Below are 22518 nucleotides of genomic sequence, written 5' to 3' on the forward strand. Positions count from 1 at the left end.
AGCTGCTAACCTAAAGTTCGGTGGTTCGAGTCTAGCAGGTGCTTCTTGGAAACTCTATGGGGCAGTTCCACTCTATCCTATAGGGTCGCCATGAGTCAGAATCAACTCTATGGCTACGAGTTTTTCTGGTTTCTACTTCTTATAAAAATCCTGAGAGTTGTGTATTACTAGCCACGTTTTACAGTATGAGGAGATGGAGGTTCAGAGAGGTTAAACAATTTGCTCAGGATTACATAGCAGATAAGTAGCGGGGCCAGAATTAAAATCCTAGCCTGTCTGCCTCCACAGCTGATATTCTTGTCAGGTTACCATATTTTGGGTGACATTTATATGAGTGTCATTGTTTTATAGCTACCATGTCGATGCCTCCAGAGCAGAACCAGAGCTGGGTTTCTGAATTTATCCTGCTTGGCTTCTCCAGTCATCCCACCTCCAACAGGATCCTCTTCATTGCCTTCCTTCTCCTGTACTTGAGCGCAATCCTGGGCAATGGGCTCATCATCACTCTGATCTGCCTGGATTCACATCTCCACACTCCCATGTACTTCTTTCTCTGTATCCTCTCGCTATTGGACATGGGCTATGTCACCACCATCATGCCCCAGATGCTGGTGCACCTTCTTTCTCATTCTCAGACCATATCCCTTGCTGGCTGTTGGCTGCAGATGTACGTGTTTGGTGCCCTGGGCCTGACTGAGTGCATCTTCTTTGTGGTCATGGCCTATGACCGATATGTGGCCATTTGCTACCCACTACATTATACTGTTATCCTCAGCAGGAGAGTGTGCACACGACTGGCAGCTGGAACCTGGGCCTGTGGTTTTTTCTTCTCTCTGATTCACACCTTCCTCACCATGAGGCTGCCCTATTGTGAGCCCAACATCATCAACCACTACTTCTGTGAAGGCCCCTCAGTACGAAGCTTGGCTTGCATGGACACCTACCTGACTGAGATGGTAGACCTGGTCATCAGTGTGTTTGTGAATGTTACTCCAAGCTGCCTCATTCTGGCCTCTTATATTCGTATTGCCCTGGCCATTCTCAAGATCAAGTCCACCAGGGGCCGTTGCAAGGCCTTCTCCACCTGTGCTTTCCACCTGACTGTGGCCACACTCTTCTATGCTCCAGCCACCTACATCTACCTGAGGCCCAACTCCAGCTACTCCCGTGAACGTGACAAGCAGATTGCACTCTTTTACAATGTCTTCACGGCTCTGCTCAACCCTATTGTCTATAGTCTGAGAAACAAGGACATCAGGGGAGCTTTTTTCAAGGTGATAGGACGTGGTAGGGTGGTCTGGTGAACTGAGATCCAAAAGAGTCAGTATCTGTGATGTTTTCAACCAACATTGCACATTTGAACCAACATATACTTGTCCAGTAGAACAAATGAGGTCCATGAAACCAACATGGCTGTACTGATCAACTTGCTATGTTGTAGTACAATAACAAACATTTCCATAAACTCAGTGGCTTATAACAGCAAAGGTTCCTGTATTGCTCATGTTCCATGTCAGTTATAGGTTGGCTATGGCCTTCTGTAGCCTTGGATCCTGGCTGAAGAAGAAGCCCTACCTGGAACATGCCATTCTTGTGACAGAAGGAAAGAAAAAATAGCTAAAACAAATGAAGACCTTTAAAAATTCTGCTCATAAGTGACACACGTCTCTTTGTTCACATCCTATTGGCCTAAGCAAGTCACATAGTCAAGTCCAATGGTAAAGGTGTAGGAAGTATTTTCTTCCCACTGAAAATAAATGTAAGTCACTTGGAAATGGGCAGGGATGTACAATCCCTCTATAGGGAGGGCAGAAATTTGTGGGTTAACAATTTAATTTACCATAATGGTGCAAGAACCAATGAAATGCATGTAAACAACATGAAACATGGTAAATTTAAGTGACATGATATGGTAAAAGAAAACAGTAAAAGGCTAAGGTGATAAATACTATCAGAGTGGTACATATAAACAGCAAATATCTGTAGCCAACTCTGAAAAGTGAACCACTGGTATATGAAACCACCACAGTCCATGGGCCTGACTTGATGCATGCAACCAATGTGGCCCGTGGGGCTAATATGATATACTCTGCAAAGTGTTGTGGAAAGGGTACAGGACTTGCTATTAGTGATCTGGCCTCTAGTCCCAACCTTGTTAACTTGCTGTGTGACTTTGGGAAATTTACTTCCTTTCTCTGGGCCTCCCTTTACTCATTTATGAAATGAACGCCTTAAATTTAATGATCTCTAAGTCTTCTTGTGACTCTAAAATTCTATACCACAGTAGATGGAATGGGCACAGCACATGAAACTCAAATGCAGTAAGTTTGTGAAAGTCCTCTGTGAACCATAAGAAGAATAAGAAAACCATAGCGGAAGGAGAGTTGCTGCTATATGTACTGCACATCTGTAAACCATAATGGGCAACACGCATAGCAGTGCATCTTATTATTTCAAGAGATCAAAATGAAATATGGGGCTCTTCAAGAGTTTTGACATGGGGCCTCAGAGTTAGCATTGACACCCAGCTTTCTCCTAATTATTATTGGGGATGATCTAATTCAATTTTAGTATCTCTTAAGCATCCATTATGGCCCAGCTAGTATTAAGCCCTGTGGAAACCACGAGAGACATGAGGAGATATTTATAGTCATGAAATTACAATACCACAACCCAAGAAGATGCTACAGGGATCTGTGATGACTGATAATCTCATGGGAATAAGATTATTTCAGTGGGTGTCAGGTGTGGAGAACCAGGTTACACCTTACCTCACTCCCGTTCACTACTGTGTACCTGAGCACTTCGCAAGCTCTTCAGACCTTGGGGTCAGGGAAAGGAGGAGGGCCACCAAAGAAGACTAATATTACTTCTCCACAAAGGGAATGAGAGCTTGAAATAGAAATTGAGTTCAGTTACTGAAAAATGAAGTTGCAAAACTCTGAAGAAAACAAATAGGCTTCTGTGATAGAGAAAAAAGGAGGGAGTAAACCTACTTAGCAAGAGTGGATAGATAAGGCCTTGGTGAAGAATTAGGATCTGAGACCCAGAGATGAGAAGGAGCTAACCACGTAAAGAGTCAGTACTAATATCTGTTGCTGTGGAGTCATCTCCAACTCATGGCAACCCTATTTACATCAGAGTAGAACTGTGTTCCATAGGATTTTCAGTGGCTAATTTTATGGAAATAGATCACCAGGACTTTCTTCTGAGGTACTTCTGGGTGGACTCAAATGGCTAATTTTTCAGTTCACGGCTAAGCGCATTAGCTGTTTGCACCACCCAGATACTGCTGCAGAGAGATAAGAGAAGGACATTTCAGGCAAGTGGATGTCAGATACAGAGGTCTCAAATCAGGAAAGGACTTTACATTGTTTGAAAAGCTGAAAGAAGGCTCGTGTGGTCATAATAAAGGGAAGAGGAGAGGTAGAGATAACATTGGAGTGGTAGTTAAAGGCCAGGTCCTAAGCAGCACTGGGAATGCTTTGATACTTATTGGGGAAGTGGTGCCATTTTAGGGGTGAGATACTCTAGCATGTGTGTGACTTTAGAAGATAGTAACTTGAAAGGGGGTGGAAGAAAAGGTCACTGAGAACGTCAGGGAACTCAAATGCCAGGGGTGAGACCAAACAACTTCCCTTTTAAAGAGCTTCAGGTTGAGGGTATTGGGAGGAGGACTGCTGATTCTGGTGCTGAAGTTTAGATGAGAGAGAGGGAGGACTGGGGAAGGGGAGGAGAAATGGGAAGTTAGGCCAATAAACGGATGAATAGACTGATTAATCAAAATTGGAGTCTGGGAATAATGAATGACTAGGGAGTTCCAAACTTCTGGTCTGATAGAGATTTCATCTCTAGTACTTGAGTGCAAATTTGGGGTTGGTGGTATGTTCCTGAAGCATTTACTCAGTGATGTAACAGGACTGGACTGGGCAGGAGATTTGGGTGGATACGTATAGCTGCACCAATGTTCTGGAGGTAATGGTATGACAAAGTTCCAGGCAGTAAACCCAGAGGGCTTCAGGCGGAAGGTAAAAGGCCCTATTCATGGTGGGGTGTTTCCTTACCCATCTGGGGAGTGGGAAAAGGACTATGTGGCTGATTGAGGGGACTTGCCAACTGATAAGAGCTTCCTGCTTCTGGCTTAGTGGGGAAGGGGGATGGCTGGGTAATGTGGGGGGTGGTCTTGGCTATTGTGGTTCCTCCAGAAGTTAGAGGTTCTACTTGGTAGCCCTTCCAACTAGAGAGTCACATATCAAGATAATAGATAGGTGAGTCTTGTGGCTAAAGTGTGATGAGGTGTTGTTTGTCTCCCTCCTGGGACAGTTTATAATGGAGTTTGAAACTCAGGGTGAAATTACATTTTATCTTGAAAGTATGAACAACCTATTTTTTTAAACACCAGGGATGAGGGATGAGATGGAAGGGAGATGATAACAGAGTATTTTTAGAACTATGGCTTGGGGGAATTGATGTGGGGGGTTGGACTGAAGAACAGCAATCTTCTCTGGAGGTGCTAGACTTGGATGGCCTTCTGTCTCTGCTGAAAGAAGTCACAGTGCCTGTCTCCATGACATTTGCAATCCTCAAACCAGCATAGTTCACAGGAAGCAGATATGTACTTAACCAAAAAAAAAAACAAACAAATACATTGCCATCGAGTCGATTCTGACTCATAGTGACCCTATAGGACAGAGCAGAAGTGCTCCATAGGGTTTTCAAGGAGCGGCTGGTGGATTCAAACTGCTGACCTTTTTGGTTAGCAGCTGAGCTCTTAACCACTGCTCCACCAGGGCTCTGATATGAACCTAAGGGTAGGTTTTAAAAAATATTGTTATTAAGTAAATTCTCCATTGATTTGGGTCTGTACAATTTTTTTTTTTTTTTTTTTTTGCTTTATTCCAATGTTTCAATGAACAAAGAACATGGAGCCAGAGTAAGTAGCAGCCGCCTAAGTCTGGTGGGACATAGGTGAGCCATTTGGGGAAAGCAGTCTTGTACTAAACTGAAATGACTGCCTCTCCAAACTTTGCTCCATTTAGTCCCTTTGTCTACGAACATGACTTTTCATCATTAGCAGACTGGTAAGAACACTCCACAATTTATTAGTTGTTTGTTCTTGTGCAAGAAACTTAAGTTACTGAAGTCTCAATTTTCTCTCTAAGAATGGAATGGCCCATTCTCAAGGGCTCTGCATTCTTAAAATTCCATGGAAACAGGAAATCTAAAAAATCACAAGAAAATACTTTGCAGAGACCTATGCAAATAAATATGAAATAAATACAAAAACTAAAGTGAAATGGGTAATTTCTTATGGAAATTACCAGTCTTAACCCCCCTAAAGGTAGAAAGTTTTAACAGACCATTTTTTTTATTATTAACTTTTATTAAGCTTCAAGTGAACGTTTACAAATCCAGTCTGTCACATATAAGTTTACATACTTCTTACTCCGTACTCCCACTTGCTCTTCCCCTATTGAGTCAGCCCTTTCAGTCTCTCTTTTCGTGACAATTTTGCCAGCTTCCCACTCTCTCTATCCTCCCATCCCCCCTCCAGACAAGAGCTGCCAACACACTCTCAAGTGTCCACCTGATATAATTAGCTCACTCTTCATCAGCATCTCTCTCCCACCCGCTGACCAGTTCCTTTCATGTCTGATGAGTTGTCTTTGGGGATGGTTCCTATCCTGTGCCGACAGAAGGTCTGGGGACCATGGCCGCCGGGATTCCTCTAGTCTCAGTCAGACCATTAAGTATGGTCTTTTTATGAGAATTTGGGGTCTGTATCCCACTGATCTCCTGCTCCCTCAGGGGTCCTCTGCTGTGCTCCCTGTCAGGGCAGTCATCGATTGTGGCCGGACACCAACTAGTTCTTCTGGTCTCAGGATGATGTAGGTCTCTGGTTCATGTGGCCCTTTCTGTCTCTTGGGCTCCTAGTTGTCATGTGACCTTGGTGTTCTTCATTTTCCTTTGCTCCAGGTGGGTTGAGACCAATTGATGCATCTTAGATGGCCGCTTGTTAGCATTTAAGACCCCAGACGCCACATTTCAAAGTGGGATGCAGAATGTTTTCATAGTAGAATTATTTTGCCAATTGACATAGAAGTCCCCTCAAACCATTTTCCCCAGAACCCCGCCCCTGCTCCGCTGACCTTTGAAACATTCATTTTATCCCGGAAACTTCTTTGCTTTTGGTCCAGTCCAATTGAGCTGACCTTCCATGTATTGAGTGTTGTCTTTCCCTTCACCCAAAGCAGTTCTTATCTACTGATTAATCAATAAAAAACCCTCTCCCTCCCTCCCTCCCTCCCCGCTTCGTAACCACAAAAGTATGTGTTCTTCTCAGTTTTTACTATTTCTCAAGATCTTATAATAGTGGTCTTATACAATATTTGTCCTTTTGCCTCTGACTGATTTCGCTCAGCATAATGCCTTCCAGGTTCCTCCATGTTATGAAATGTTTCAGAGATTCGTCACTGTTCTTTATCGATGCGTAGTATTCCATTGTGTGAATATACCACAATTTATTTACCCATTCATCCGTTGATGGACATCTTGGTTGCTTCCAACTTTTTGCTATTGTAAACAGAGCTGCAATAAACATGGGTGTGCATATATCTGTTTGTGTGAAGGCTCTTGTATCTCTAGGGTATATTCCCAGGAGTGGGATTTCTGGGTTGTATGGTAGTTCTATTTCTAACTGTTTAAGATAACGCCAGATAGATTTCCAAAGTGGTTGTACCATTTTACATTCCCACCAGCGGTGTATAAGAGTTCCAATCTCTCCGCAGCCTCTCCAACATTTATTATTTTGTGTTTTTTGGATTAATGCCAGCCTTGTTGGAGTGAGATGGAATCTCATCATAGTTTTAATTTGCATTTCTCTAATGGCTAATGATCGAGAGCATTTTCTCATGTATCTGTTGGCTGCCTGAATATCTTCTTTAGTGAAATGTGTGTTCATATCCTTTGCCCACTTCTTGATTGGGTTGTTTGTCTTTTTGTGGTTGAGTTTTGACAGAATCATGTAGATTTTAGAGATCAGGCGCTGGTCGGAGAGGTCATAGCTGAAAATTCTTTCCCAGTCTGTAGGTGGTCTTTTTACTCTTTTGGAGAAGTCTTTAGATGAGCATAGATGTTTGATTTTTAGGAGCTCCCAGTTATCAGGTTTCTCTTCATCATTTTTGGTAATGTTTTGTATTCTGTTTATGCCTTGTATTAGGGCTCCTAGGGTTGTCCCAATTTTTTCTTCCATGATCTTTATCGTTTTAGTCTTTATGTTTAGGTCTTTGATCCACTTGGAGTTAGTTTTTGTGCATGGTGTGAGGTATGGGTCCTGTTTCATTCTTTTGCAAATGGATATCCAGTTATGCCAGCACCATTTGTTAAAAAGACTATCTTTTCCCCAATTTACTGACACTGGGCCTTTGTCAAATATCAGCTGCTCGTACGTGGATGAATTTATATCTGGGTTCTCAATTCTGTTCCATTGGTCTATGTGCCTGTTATTGTACCAGTACCAGGCTGTTTTGACTACTGTGGCTGTATAATAGGCTCTGAAATCAGGTAGAGTGAGGCCTCCCACTTTCTTCTTCTTTTTCAGTAATGCTTTGCTTATCTGGGGCTTCTTTCCCTTCCATATGAAATTGGTGATTTGTTTCTCTATCCCCTTAAAATATGACATTGGAATTTGGTTTGTAAGTGCGTTATATGTATAGATGGCTTTTGGTAGAATAGACATTTTTACTATGTTAAGTCTTCTATCCATGAGCAAGGTATGCTTTTCCACTTAGGTATGTCCTTTTGAATTTCTTGTAGTAGAGCTTTGTAGTTTTCTTTATATAGGTCTTTTACATCCTTGGTAAGATTTATTCCTAAGTATTTTATCTTCTTGGGGGCTACTGTGAATGGTATTGATTTGGTGATTTCCTCTTCGGTGTTCTTTTTGTTGATGTAGAGGAATCCAAGTGATTTTTGTATGTTTATTTTATAACCTGAGACTCTGCCAAACTCTTCTATTAGTTTCAGTAGTTTTCTGGAGGATTCCTTAGGGTTTTCTGTGTATAACATCATGTCATCTGCAAATAGTGATAACTTTACTTCCTCCTTGCCAATCCGGATACCCTTTATTTCTTTGTCTAGCCTAATTGCTCTGGCTAGGACTTCAAGGACAATGTTGAATAAGAGCGGTGATAAAGGGCATCCTTGTCTGGTTCCTGTTCTCAAGGGAAATGCTTTCAGATTCTCTCCATTTAGAGTGATATTGGCTGTTGGCTTTGCATAGATGCCCTTTATTATGTTGAGGAATTTTCCTTCAATTCCTATTTTGGTAAGAGTTTTTATCATAAATGGGTGTTGGACTTTGACAAATGCCTTTTCTGCATCAATTGATAAGATCATGTGGTTTTTGTCTTTTGTTTTATTTATGTGATGGATTACATTAACAGTTTTTCTGATATTAAACCAGCCTTGCATACCTGGTATAAATCCCACTTGATCATGGTAAATTATTTTTTTGATGTGTTGTTGGATTCTATTGGCTAGAATTTTGTTGAGGATTTTCGCATCTATGTTCATGAGGGATATAGGTCTGTAATTTTCTTTTTTTGTAATGTCTTTACCTGGTTTTGGTATCAGGGAGATGGTGGCTTCATAGAATGAGTTGGGTAGTACTCCGTCCTTTTCTATGCTTTGAAATACCTTCAGTAGTAGTGGGGTTAACTCTTCTCTGAAAGTTTGGTAGAACTCTGCAGTGAAGCCGTCCGGGTCAGGGCTTTTTTTTTGTTGGAAGTTTTTTGATTACCGTTTCAATCTCTTTTTTTGTTATGGGTCTATTTAGTTGTTCTACTTCTGAATGTGTTAGTTTAGGTAGGTAGTGTTTTTCCAAGAATTCATCCATTTCCTCTAGGTTTTCAAATTTGTTAGAGTACAATTTTTCGTAATAATCTGAAATGATTCTTTTAATTTCATTTGGTTCTGTTGTGATGTGGTCCTTCTCGTTTCTTATTTGGATTATTTGTTTCCTTTCCTGTATTTCTTTAGTCAGTCTAGCCAATGGTTTATCAATTTTGTTAATTTTTTCAAAGAACCAGCTTTTGGCTTTGTTAATTCTTTCAATTGTTTTTCTGTTCTCTAATTCATTCAGTTCAGCTCTAATTTTTATTATTTGTTTTCTTCTGATGCCTGATGGGTTCTTTTGTTGCTCACTTTCTATTTTATTCAAGTTGTCGGGACAGTTCTCTGCTTTTGGCTCTTTCTTCTTTTTGTATGTGTGCATTTATCGATATAAATTGGCCTCTGAGCACTGCTTTTGCTGTGTCCCAGAGGTTTTGATAGGAAGTATTTTCATTCTCATTGCATTCTATGAATTTCCTTATTCCTTCCTTGATGTCTTCTATAACCCAGTCTTTTTTCAGGAGGGTATTGTTCAGTTTCCAAGTATTTGATTTCTTTTTCCTAGTTTTTCTGTTATTGATTTCTAGTTTTATTGCCTTGTGGTCTGAGAAGATGCTTTGTAATATTTCGATGTTTTGGACTCTGCAAAGGTTTGTTTTATGACCTAATATGTGGTCTATTCTCGATAAAATGGTCTATCATGCGCGCTAGAAAAAAAAGTATATTTTGTAGCAGTTGGGTGGAGAGTTCTGTATAAGTCAATGAGGTCAAGTTGGTTGATTGTTGTAATTAGATCTTCCGTGTCTCTATTGAGCTTCTTACTGGATGTCCTGTCCTTCTCCGAAAGTGGTGTGTTGAAGTCTCCTACTATAATTGTGGAGGTGTCTATCTCACTTTTCAATTCTGTTAAAATTTGATTTATGTATCTTGCAGTCCTGTCATTGGGTGCATAAATATTTAATACGGTGATGTCTTCCTGATCGATTGTCCCTTTTATCATTATATAGTGTCCTTCTTTATCCTTTGTGGTGGATTTAAGTCTAAAGTCTATTTTGTCAGAAATTAATATTGCTACTCCTCTTCTTTTTTGCTTATTGTTTGCTTGATATATTTTTTTCCATCCTTTGAGTTTTAGTTTGTTTGTGTCTCTAAGTCTAAGGTGTGTCTCTTGTAGGCAGCATATAGATGGATCGTATTTCTTTATCCAGTCTGTGACTCTCTGTCTCTTTATTGGTGCATTTAGTCCATTTACATTCAGCGTCATTATAGATAAATAAGTTTTTAGTGCTGTCATTTTGATGCCTTTTCATGTGTGTTGTTGGCAATTTCATTTTTCACATACTTTTTCGTGCTGAGACGTTTTCCTTAGTAAATTGTGAGATCCTCATTTTCATAGTGTTTGACTTTATGTTAGTTGAGTCGTTACGTTTTTCTCGAGTTATGGAGTTGTTATACCTTTTTGTGGTTACCTTATTATTTACCCCTGTTTTTCTAAGTAAAAACCTAACTTGTGTCTTTCTATATCGCCTTGTATCACTCTCCATCTGGCAGTTCAGTGCCTCCTGTATTTAGTCCCTCTTTTTGATTATTGTGATCTTTTACATATTGACTTCCATGATTCCCTGTTATGTGTATTGTTATTTTTTTTTAATTAATCTTAATTTGTTTGTTTTTGTGATTTCCCTATTTGAGTTGATATTAGGACATTTTGTTTTGTGACCTTGTATTGTGCTGGTATCTGATATTATTGTTTTCTGACCAAACAATATCCTTTAGTATTTCTTGTAGCTTTGGTTTGCTTTTTGCAAATTCTCTAAACTTGTGTTTATCTGTAAATATCTTAATTTTGCCTTCATATTTCAGAGAGAGTTTTGCTGGATATATGATCCTTGGATGGCAGTTTTTCTCCTTCAGTGCTCTGTATATGTCGTCCCATTCCCTTCTTGCCTGCATGGTTTCTGCTGAGTAGTCTGAACTGATTCTTATTGATTCTCCCTTGAAGGAAACCTTTCTTTTCTCCCTGGCTGCTTTTAAAATTGTCTGTTTACCTTTGGTTTTGGCGAGTTTGATGATAATATGTCTTGGTGTTTTTCTTTTTGGATCATTCTTAAATGGGGTTTGATGAGCATCTTGGATAGATATCCTTTCGTCTTTCATGATGTCAGGGAAGTTTTGTGTCAGGAGTTCTTCATCTATTTTCTCTGTGTTTTCTGTCCCCCCTCCCTGTTCTGGGACTCCAATCAGCCGCAAGTTATCCTTCTTGATAGAGTCCCACATGATTCTTAGGGTTTCTTTATTTTTTTTAATTCTTTTATCTGATTTTTTTCCAGCTATGTTGGTGTTGATTCCCTGGTCCTCCAGATGTCCCAGTCTGCATTCTAATTGCTCGAGTCTGCTCCTCTGACTTCCTATTGCATTGTCTAATTCTGTAATTTTATTGTTAATCTTTTGGATTTCTACATGCTGTCTCTCTATGGATTCTTGCAACTTATTAATTTTTCCACTATGTTCTTGAATAATCTTTTTGAGTTCTTCAACAGTTCTATTGGTGTGTTCCTTGGCTTTTTCTGCAGTTTGCCTTATTTCGTTTGTGATGTCTTGAAGCATTCTGTAAATTAGTTTTTTATATTTTGTATCTGATAATTCCAGGATTGTATCTTCATTTGGGAAAGATTTTGATTCTTTTGTTTGGGGGGTTGTAGAAGCTGTCATGGTCTGCTTCTTTAAGTGGTTTGATATGGACTGGTGTCTCTGAGCCATCACTGGGAAACTAGTTTTTCCAGAAAATCCGCTGACTGGTACGCTGGCTCCAGGCTCTGAAAACAATCACTGCCTCTCCGTATTTGTTCGTTCTCCATCTCTAAATCTGTGTTTGTTGTTCAGGGTTCGTGATCGATTCACTTGTTTTTCGGAGTCTTTGTTGCAAGAGGGATCTGCGGTAGCGTCCACCTAGTCCGCCATCTTGGCCCCGCCTCCTTTCATGTGTATTCTTACTCAGAAAAAGACAAGGCCCCTTTGTGTCAGATTGGCTATTGGTAACAGAAGAACCACAGAGCCTGTAGCTTCAGGCTTAGTGGTGGCCTTCTATGGCCCAATGGCTCACTCAGTGGTCTTACTCCAGCCTGTTACCTTGAGGAAAGCCCTCTTCACGTCCTTGTTCCGGAGGCTGTAGATGATGGGGTTGAGAAAGGCGGAGATGACATTGTAGAACAGGGCCAATTTCTTGTCCCTCTCTGGGGAGGCGTTAGCCCCAGGGTTCATGTACATAAACATGGCAGGTCCACAGAACATGGTGACCACAGTGATATGGGATGCACAGGTGGAAAAGGCTTTAAGTTGACCCGGAGTTGAGCGAATTCTCAAAATGGTGGCAAAGATGCACACATAAGAGGCCAGAATGAGAGAAAGAGGTACCAGGAGAAGGATGAAGCCCAGGATGAAATCTACCCGGTCATTGACGGATGTGTCTGTACAGGCCAGCTTCAGGACAGCAGGGACCTCACAGAAGAAGTGGTTGATCTCATTTAGGCCACAATAAGGCAGATGCATAGTGAAGACAGTGTAGATTAGGGAACAGCTGACACCCCACAGCCCACAAAAAACCACCATTGCTCCACATAACCATGGGCTCATGATAACTTTGTACCTGAGTGGGTGGCAGATGGCCACATATCTATCATAGGACATGACAGAGAAAAGCCAGCCCTCAGTGATGCCCAATACGAGGAATATGTACATCTGGGCCACACATCCAACATAGGTGATAGTTTTCTTCTGGCAGACCAGATGCACCAACATCTGGGGCACAGTGGTGGTGATGTAGCTCATGTCCAGCATGGAGAGGACACTGAGGAAGAAGTACATGGGTGTGTGGAGGCGGGAGTCCAGTTGAATCAGTGTAACAATGAGCCCATTGCCCACAAGTGTGGAGAGGTAGAGGAAGAGGAATATGCTGAAGAGAATTGCATTTATTTGGGAGTCTCTGGAAAAGCCCAGAAGGATGAACTCAGACACAGAGCTGTGGTTCTCCCATGTGAAGTCCTGCATTCTCCTTCAGCTGCAGAAAAAGAAACAGGCCTTCTAGTGGCCCTGTTCAAGGTACATATTCAGGCAACACAGCCATTCTGTTGCTGGAAAGACCAGTGGTTATTTGGATTTTAGTTAGAATTAACTAACACAGTCAGGACAGACACTGAGGTTTACCTGGGGTGAGGCTAAATTTGGGGAGGGGAGGGAAAACTTCATGGAATTTCTTACTTCTCAGACCCAAAAATCTTTTCTCCAGATCCCCAGATCTCATTTCCTTCCCTTTGTCAGTCCCAGCAAGACCACATGCTTTCCTCTCCTTAAGGAGCCACCATCACTTAGTGCATTGCTTGGTGTTCTCCTGCTCTAGTCCTATCCACTGAGTGGGATGATGAAGATTTTGAAGCTCTCCTCTTCCTTTTCTCCTCAGAAATAGCACCAGGACTTTTTCTTTTGGTGTTCTAAACTTCTGGTAACTATAGAGAAATACATAGGAGAGTAAGAAATTGAGGAAGAGAAAATGGCTCCAGAAACATTTGAAGTTCTTAGAATATTTTATCCAGGCCTGTGTTTCTTGAGGCTTGAGCCTCTGGGAGCTTTCTAACATATCATTTTCTTTTAGTTGAAGGGGCACACCCACCCTGTTTCTTCCTGGCCTTACCCAGACCTGAAGGGAAAGCATCTTCTTGCTTGATCCCAAAACTATAATTAAGGCAGAACACTCATGATCTTTTCTGTTTAAAGGCAGTTTTGGCATTTCTGAATCCCTCCATCCTGGTGCCAATACCCCTCCCAATTGTAATCTGCTCCTTGGAGGTCCTTTTTCTCTGGAATTGAGTGTTATAATTGGCAGAAAACCCAAGTTAAGCCCTGCATGTGGAGTTACTTTATCTCTTCAAAGTTGAAGACTGATTCACTTGTTCATAGTGCTATAGGAGGTGGTGTATTGTAGTGGAGGAGTATGGGATTTGGAGTTAGAAGACTTGGGTTCAAATCTTTGTACTGCTACCATACCAGAAAAACCAAATCAGTTACTGTCGAGTTGATTCCGACTCATAGCGACCCTATAGGACAGGGTGGAACTGCCCCATAGAGTTTCCAAGGAGCGCCTGGTGGATCTGAACTGCCGACCTTTAGGTTAGCAGCCATAGCACTTAACCACTACACCACCAGGGTTTCCACTTCAACCAGTTTAATCTCCTTGAGCCTCAATTTCCTACCTGCAAAAATGGATATAACACTTACCAGGGAGGGAACCTCTAAGAAATAATACATGATATGTGTGGAACACCTAGCACCGTGACTAGCACAGAGCAGGATCTCAATAATGCTGGCTCCCATCTCCATGGTGTCATTCACTTAATTGTCAACATTGATTAAGCACCTACTTAACAAGTCCTATACTAGGAGCTGGAGAGACAAGGACAGTCAAGGTATATTCACAATCCTCAAGGAGCTTATAGTTGGGGAAACAAAAGAATAGAGATACGAACCATATTCCAATGTATTTACCACTATGGTAGAAATATGTTATGGAGTCATAGCTCTGTGACAAACACTAGGAATATATAGTTTAAAATCTATGCTCTCAAGGAGTACACACCATGAGGTAAACAATGAACAGCAGTGAAAGGATAAATGCTGTGATAGGAGTAAGCATAGGGCACCATGGAAGCTCACAAAAAGGGCCAGTCTCTGGGATTCTGATTTCTACAATAAGAGGAAATCTGATGCAAATCTTAGAGGGAGGATGTTACAAGCAGAGGGAGCAAAAAGTGCAAAGGATCATAAAGCAAGGGAGAGTGTCATACAACCAGCGATCACAAGAAGTAAAGTCTAAGGGTAGGCTTGTCAGCACAGGGATAGAAGGAGATGGGGTTATGGAAGATGAGCCTGAGAACAGAAAGGAAAATATTATGAAGGGTATGTATACATTGCTAAGGAGAATGAACTTGATTCTTTAGGCAGTGGTGAGCCATCGGTGAGTTTTAAGCAGAGAAGTAATGAATTCAGGGTTAGGATTTGAAAACACTGCTACTTGGGTAGAAGTGAAGAGAAGGCATTGGAGAAGGACCAGTTGAGAGCTGTGGGGGAAAGGCACAAGAAATCTAGGGTTCCAGACAACAAAGAAGAGAAGAGAGATTAGAGAGTGATGAATAAAATTTAATCAACAGGACCTCGTAACTGGGGGATGTAGGAGCCAAGACAGCAGAAGGAGACAAGGGTGAGTTGAGGTTTCAGGCTTGGGAATATAAGTTGATAGTAGTGCCATTCAACAAGAGAGCACCTAGTAGGAGGTGGAGGAGGAAGAGACTTGGGGTGGAATAGGAAATGGAAGGGAGGAAATAATTTTATCACAGACATATAGAGATTAAAATATGGGGTATTATTGAAGATAAGGCCATTAAAGAGTTAGACATATTGCCTTGGATCTAAGGAAAAAGTTCTAAGTGGATCAAAACTTAGGCAGCACCAGCATTTGGAGGGCAATTAAGGCACAGAATGGATGAGGACTCTCAGGCACAGCTCAGTAAGAGAACAGAGGATCCAAAGACACAACCCAGGAGCATGCACATTTAGCAGATCTGAAGAGGAAGAGAAAAGGCTTGAGAAAGAGCATCTGGAGACAGGAGAGCTTAATGCCACAAACCCAGGGAGCTACAGTCTGTGGGGGAGAGGGGAGTGCCAATGGTGCTAAATGCAGCATAGAGGGAAAGAGGAATAAAAACTACCCAGAAAATTTAATAATATGGAAGTTATTAGTGGCTTAGATGTAGAAAGTTTCTGTGGTGTGATGAAGGCAAAAGTCAGAATTCAGTGGGTTGCAAGGAGTGAACTGGGCTGTAAACAGAAGGAGTAAGATAAGAGATATCTAGATAAAGACATAAGGTGAAGGGAGTGTTTTTGTCTTTGTTTTTCCCTAAGGTGGAAAAGAGTTCAGAATGTATATATACTGAAGGGAAAGCCAAAAGAGAGAGAGACAAGTGATGGAGCAAGGTCTCCGAGGAGGCGGATAGCAATAGGATTAAGAGCACACAGGTCATAAGAAGTAGTGTAAGTAAAACTAGAAACCAAAGGGGAGGAGGTAAGAACGAGGTGGCTACAGATCATTTGGCCACCAGAAAATTCCAGATCACATTCCCGTGGACCAGCCAATTTCATGGGTTCTTACTTCACAACATCTTGTGTACACAGTGAGGAAGAAGATCTGATCTAGTGATTGAAAATCAGATTTCAAGAGTTTCAACTGGATAGAACAAAAGGCCAGTGCCAACAAAGAGAAACATTATAGCATAAGTGTAAAATCCTCTCTCCTGTCCCTTAGACTAAAAAATCCACTACACCAAGTTCAGATGGGACAGTAGTTTGTTGGGAAATAACTGAGAATTTAAAGTGGATCAGTGTAAGGAAGCTGCTAAAAAGTCAATCTGTGGCCACATCATTGAGAAAGTATCCCTGAAGTTCATGGGAGGTGGCATGATCCTGCCTTTGTGGTAACCAGACTACACGTGGAGCATTATTCTCACTTTTCGGAGTACATTTCAAGGGAAATGTGGACAAGTTGAAATGTTACAAAGAAGAGTCTGGAGACCACATCATGTAGGGGAGAACTGAAGCAACTAGGATGTTTGCCTTGCAGAACTTGGGAGCATACGGAAGCTGAGGACCAACTCTCTGAAAGGTTTTCTTGTGAAAGACAGACAAGGCTTGTTATAAGTGGTCCTGAGAGGTGCAACTGGGAGTTATAGCAGGGAAACAAGTTTCAGCTTGATATAACTAACACACTAGTGAAGACAGTCCACAGATAGGATAGACTATCCTGGAAGGTAGTAAGCTTCCTGATTGTATGAGAGGATCAAACAAAAACTAGCTGACCCCATGTCAAGGATGCATTGTGACTAGTTCTACACATGTGAGGCTGGGTAAGAGGGTCTCTGTGGTACACTCCATTTGGAAGAGTTGAGGGTTTTGCTATCCCTTTGTCTTCTTCATCCAGCTTCACCTAGACTTGATGCTTAATGCCTAGTATCTCTCAGTAGGCACCCCACTCCCAGTCCCTGCTACATCGTCAGTGATCAGAATATGGTACATAATGGAGGAAAGGAATAGTATGACCAGGGATAGACGAATGTGGAGCTCCAAGCCGACTATGATCCTCCTTCCCAGCCACTCTAAGACCTGGACTGGGGTTGTTCTAGGGTATCAGTATCATGTTTGGAGGTATTTACTTCACTCTCTCCTTCCCCAATGAGAGCATCACAGCTCTTCCTGGTTCCAACATCTTCTTCCAGTTCCCTGTCTCTTCTGAACCCTCAAATAATCTTTTTTCCAAAATCCTATAACTAGTAACCCCTACCTATCTCTCCAACCATTCCCTTGTCCTGCATCCTCAATCCAAGGTCCTGATTACCGGGGATCAGAGAGAGCCAACTGCCTCAGCCCCATACCATTAGCCTTTACCCCCTTCTATGTGTCTTACCCTTTGTTATGGATTGAATTGTGTCCCCCCAAAATATGTGTCAACCTTTCTAGGCCATGATTCCCAGTATTGTGTAATTGTCCTCCATTTTGTGGTATTGTGTAATTCTGTATGTTAATAAGGCAGGTTTCATGTGGAATGTATCTCGAGTCACACCATTACTAAAATCACACCCTTGTTTGAGTCATGCTTTTTATCCTACAAGAGATAAAAGGGGAGAGAATTGAGTAGAGAAAGGGGAGCTCATCACCACCAAGAAAGAAGAGCCAGGAGCAGAACATGTCCTTTGGACCTGGAGTCCCTGTGCTGAGAACTTCCTAGTTCCAGGAGACAGAGAGCTGTAACACCATAGATAGGGCAAGACAATGAGAAGCAGTGGCAGAGAACCGGCAGCAGAACTAGGAGACCATCAGGAAACAGTGCAGTAGGTATGCCAACCCACGAGGCAAGACAGCTGAGCATCTTCAGGCAGGAGGCTTGCTGGCAGAGTGGAGTGCCTCCAGGCACTTGTTGGCAGAGCTAGGCTTACCGGCTCACAGAGATAGAGAGCTGAACATCTTTAGGCCAAAGCTTACTGGCAGAGTGGAGTGCCTCTGGACACTTATCAGTGGACCTGAAGAGCTTTGTAACACTTGCCCGAGCAGGGCAGAGGCCAGGCCAGGCCAACGGGCCAAAGGGCAGAGAGAAAGAGCCCTGCCTGTGGTGTGGCTTAGAAGCTGTCCTAACCAAAGAACTGTATTCTGAGTAATTTCTTATCCTGAATTGTAACCAATTATGCCAAGACACATGGAAATCTCCAAGGAATGCTGGGCCCACAGATGCGGAAAGGAGACAAGGACCTTTTCCCAGAGCCAACAGAGAGAGAGAAAGCCTTCCACCTGAGCTGGCGCCCTGAATTCAGACTTCTATGTGCCTAAACTGTGAGCGAATAAATTTCTGTTTGTTAAATCCATCCACTGTGGTATTTCTGTTATAGCATCACTAGATAACTAAGTCACCCCTCAACTGAAGAACACACCCAAAAGACAGATGAATATGGAAAGAGAAAGGCAGAGGCAGCCAGACAGAGAAATCAATGAACAGGGCAAGACAGACATCAGAGAGAAAAGCAGATGCCAAGACCTGAAGGGCCTGATGGGATGGAAAGGAGGTAGGGGCAGGTAGGCCCCTAGTCATACAGATACAAAGATAGATGGAGAGCATCAGGCTGTGATAACCCAGGTATAGAGACTGTCATGTCTCAGGCCTCTGATTCTGCCTCCCACACCCACCACCATTATCCTTACCTAGCTCTGGGCTCTTCATGAAGGAAGGAGCCTACTAGGTTCTCCTTTAATATTCTGCTCTTGATCCTCAGGGAGGACAAATCAGACAGCCACTTAATGAGCCTTCTGTGCCTTTGGATTCTCTAGGCCCCACAGCATACCTCCCAAGGCTAAATACACATTTCACCTCCTCAGCCTGGCATTCAAAGCCTACACACTCAGGCCTCCTGACTTTCCCAACTCAATACCTTCAGCTCCCTTTAGACCTTTCCCTGCCTGCTTTGCAGTTCAATGGGGATAGATCTGTGAACAACAGTTACAGTAAGTGCATTGATTGGGAGGCACAAGGTGGTGAGGACTGGGCGGGTGTGTTAGGGAAGGCCTCCCACAGGTCATAAATAATGAATATAGGTTTACCAGTGGGGGCCAAGGAAGGGCTTCTCTCTGCTCTTAGCCCTCAGGATGTCCTCTAGTCCTCAACCCACACTTTCCCCCATGCCCTGTTGGGTACTGGCCTCTGTGTGTCCTGGTGTTTTGTGTCCCCAAGAAACTGTGATCTCCTGTAGGGAAAGGAATATGTCCCAAACGACTCTGGCATCCTTCATGGAACCTAATTCAAAAAGAAACAACCAATCATATTCCATATGGATGAAAGTTCTGTACAGTTGGAAGACCTGAAATCAAATTCTGGCTCTGCCACATGCTAATGGTATAATGTTGGACAAGATACCAACATCCCTGTGCTTCTATTTTCTCATCAGTAAAGTGGGGGCAAGAACAACCTGGAGTAGTTGTTAAGATAGTTGTAAAAGATACAGTAAAATGTGGTTTGCACATAGTGTATGTTCAACCAGGCTCCTATGCAGAAGGAGACAAGAAAGAAACTTGCCTATCTGAACCCTGGCACTGGCTGCACAAAAAATACTCCCTTTGAGATTTTTATTAACCAAAATTTTAGCCTTGGGAAGGTTTGAAGTCTGAATTTTTACTACTTCCAAGGTCCACAATAACCTCAATAAAAGAATTTTAATTTAAAGCAGTGACAGCTTAGTAATACCCCTTCCCTCTGGCAAGTGGCAGAAACAAATGAAAATCTTTTCTGGAGAAACTCAGCTTTCCCTTGGTCTCAAAGAATTCCCTTGTTCCAAGTTCAAAGGAAAATGATCAGCTCACAGTCAAAAATCAAAAATAAACAAGAGGGGGCCAATATGGTAGAATAGACGGACGCTTCTGGCCACCCCTCTTACAACAAAGACCCCAAAAAACAAGTCAGACAAGTATATTTATGACAAGCTAGGAGCCCTGAACATCAAAGGTGAGGTTAGAAAATGAACTGAGGGGCAGAGGGAGGAAGAGGCAGTTCAGAAGCGGAGAAGAGTTACCGAACTTGAATCGCCAGGAGCCCTCAGGCACCGTTCCCCAGAGCGGCTGCAGCAGGCTGGTACTAGCATTTTTGGCTGCAGTTTCCTCAGGAAGAAGCAGCCAGCCACACACCTTACTCACACCTCCGGAACCAGAGAAGAACAGTGCTCTTGGCAAAAGCTAAGTACTTGAGTATATTTTACCACACACCCCTGCCTCCAAGCCGGCTCCAGCAGATGTTGATTTCCCTGGGCCTGAGATAGGCCCTGTTGAAAGCCTAGAACCATCCTCCAGGCCCTGGAGAAGAAATCAATTTGCAATTGGGGGAAAAGGTAATTTGCAAGCTCCACTAACCAGGGGAGCTCAGGACAGAAGAGGCTCCCGTCCAGGCATAAATGGTCTGTGGACTTTGAGTACCTTTCCTCTCTGCATGGACCTGTGTGGGCGTGTTTCAGGGGAACAGGCCCTTGTTGGCAGACTACAACTGTTTCAGCTACATGGCGGAGAGGTGGATGTTTGATGTTTGACACTGCTTTGCCTATTAAACAGTGTCCTTACCTACGCACATCAGGGGCCTAAGGACTGGTGGCTCCACTTGGGTAACCCAGCCACCCATGACAGGGGTCCAAGCATAACTGGTACCTCCCAGTCCTTACAACCCAAAACATTAGGTACCCATGGTCAGTCTGCAGAACCCACCCACCTGTACACACCAGGGAACAGGGACATGCTTTCCTCAGAGACACTTGGGGGATGATACTCAGCCCTCTGCCTTGATCAGAGCGTGACCCACTGCTGCAACCAGATACCGGTATCTACCTCAATCACCCCTGCCCCTCTAAAATTGTAGGACAGGGCCTGTAGCACACACTTGATGATCAGCTACCTGGAAACCTGAGCTGAATTCATACAAGAAAAATGAATGGACTCCTAGACAGATACACCTGATAACAGCTCTAGCCATCTTGGGACAGGATGTCAGAGCTTCAAAGGTGAAAATAATCACGTTAGCTCACTCAAGCAATCCATCTGGGCATATCAAAACAAAACAAAGCAAGAAGCTATGACACAGCAAGCAAACATAAAATAAACTAACACAATAACTTAGATGGCTCAGAGACAACAGTCAATATCAAGTCACATAAGGAAACAGAGCATGATTGCCTCAACAAGCTCTCAAAACAAAGAATCAAGGGATCTTCTAGACGAAAGTGCATTCCTGGATTTACTGGAGGCAGAATATGGAAGATTAACATACAGAACCTTTTGAGACACCAGGAAGGAAATCAGACAATACGCACAAAAGCCAAGGAACACACAGATAAAGCAGCTGAAGAAATTAAAAAGGTTATTTAGGAACATAATGAAAAATTTAATAAGCTGGGAAAATCTATAGAGAGACAAGTATAGAGAGACAGCAATCAGAAATTCAGAAAGTTAACAATAAAATTACAGAAGTACACAACTGAATAGGATGTCAGAGGAGCAGAATTGAACGAGTGGAAGGCAGAATTGGTGAACTTGAAAATAAAGCACTTGTCACCAATATATTTGAAGAAAAATCAGATAAAAGAACTCAAAACAATGAAGAAAACTTAAGAATCACGTGGGACTCTATCAAGAGAAATAACCTATGAGCGATTGGAGTTCCAGAACAGGGAGGGATAACAGAAAATACAGAGAGAATTGTTGAAGATTTGTTGGCAGAAAACTTCCCTGATATCGTGAAAGATGAGAAGATATCTATCCAAGATGCTCCTCGAACTTCACATAAGGTAAATTTTAAAAGAAAGTCACCAAGACATATTATAATCACACTTGCCAAACCCAAAGATAAGGAGAGAATTTTAAGAGCAGCGAGGGATAAACGAAAAGCCAACTACAAAGGAGAGTCAATAAAAATAAGCTCGGACTACTCGGCAGAAACCATGCAGGCAAGAAGGCAATAGGATGACTTATATAAAAATTTGAAGGACAAAAATTGCCAGCCAAGAATCATGTATCTAGCAAAACTGTCTCTCAAATACGAAGGTGAAATTAGGACATTTCCAGATAAGCAGAAGTTTAGGGAATTCTTAAAAACCAAACCAAAACTACAAAAAATACTAAAGGGAGTTCTTTGGTTACAAAATCAATAATATCAGGTGTCAACTCAAGACTAGAACACGGGGCAGAGCAATCAGAAGTCAACCCAGACAGGGAAATCCAAAAATAAATCAAGATAAAAAACACTCAAAACAGAGAAACAATGATGTTATTATGTAAAAGAAGACAACATTAAAACGTTAAAAAGGGACTAAGAAATGTCATCATGGATCTTCCATATGGAGAGGAAAACAAGGCGATACAAAGAATAAAAGCTAGGTTTAAATTTAGAAAAATAGGGGTAAATAATAAGGTAACCACAAAGGAGACAAACTACCCTACACAACAAAATAAAATACAAGAAAAAAAATAGAGACTCCGCAGAAACAAAATCAACAACAACGAATA

At 42.1% G+C, this 22518-nt stretch overlaps 2 protein-coding genes across 2 annotated transcripts; one reads left to right on the forward strand and one right to left on the reverse strand.

Annotated features, from left to right (window-relative positions):
- Window positions 1-356: 356 nt before the first annotated feature.
- On the forward strand, window positions 357-1304 carry LOC126071715 (olfactory receptor 2A12-like). The gene has a single exon (XM_049875948.1). It carries the CDS (start codon window positions 357-359, stop codon window positions 1302-1304), a length of 948 nt encoding a protein of 315 aa, XP_049731905.1.
- Window positions 1305-11991: 10687 nt separating this feature from the next.
- LOC126071716 (olfactory receptor 2G3-like) lies at window positions 11992-12939 on the reverse strand. Its single transcript, XM_049875949.1, has one exon. It carries the CDS (start codon window positions 12937-12939, stop codon window positions 11992-11994), a length of 948 nt encoding a protein of 315 aa, XP_049731906.1.
- Between the last annotated feature and the right edge of the window lie 9579 nt (window positions 12940-22518).

This window comes from Elephas maximus, chromosome 3 (genome assembly GCF_024166365.1).
Source record: "Elephas maximus indicus isolate mEleMax1 chromosome 3, mEleMax1 primary haplotype, whole genome shotgun sequence".
NCBI lineage: Eukaryota > Metazoa > Chordata > Mammalia > Proboscidea > Elephantidae > Elephas > Elephas maximus.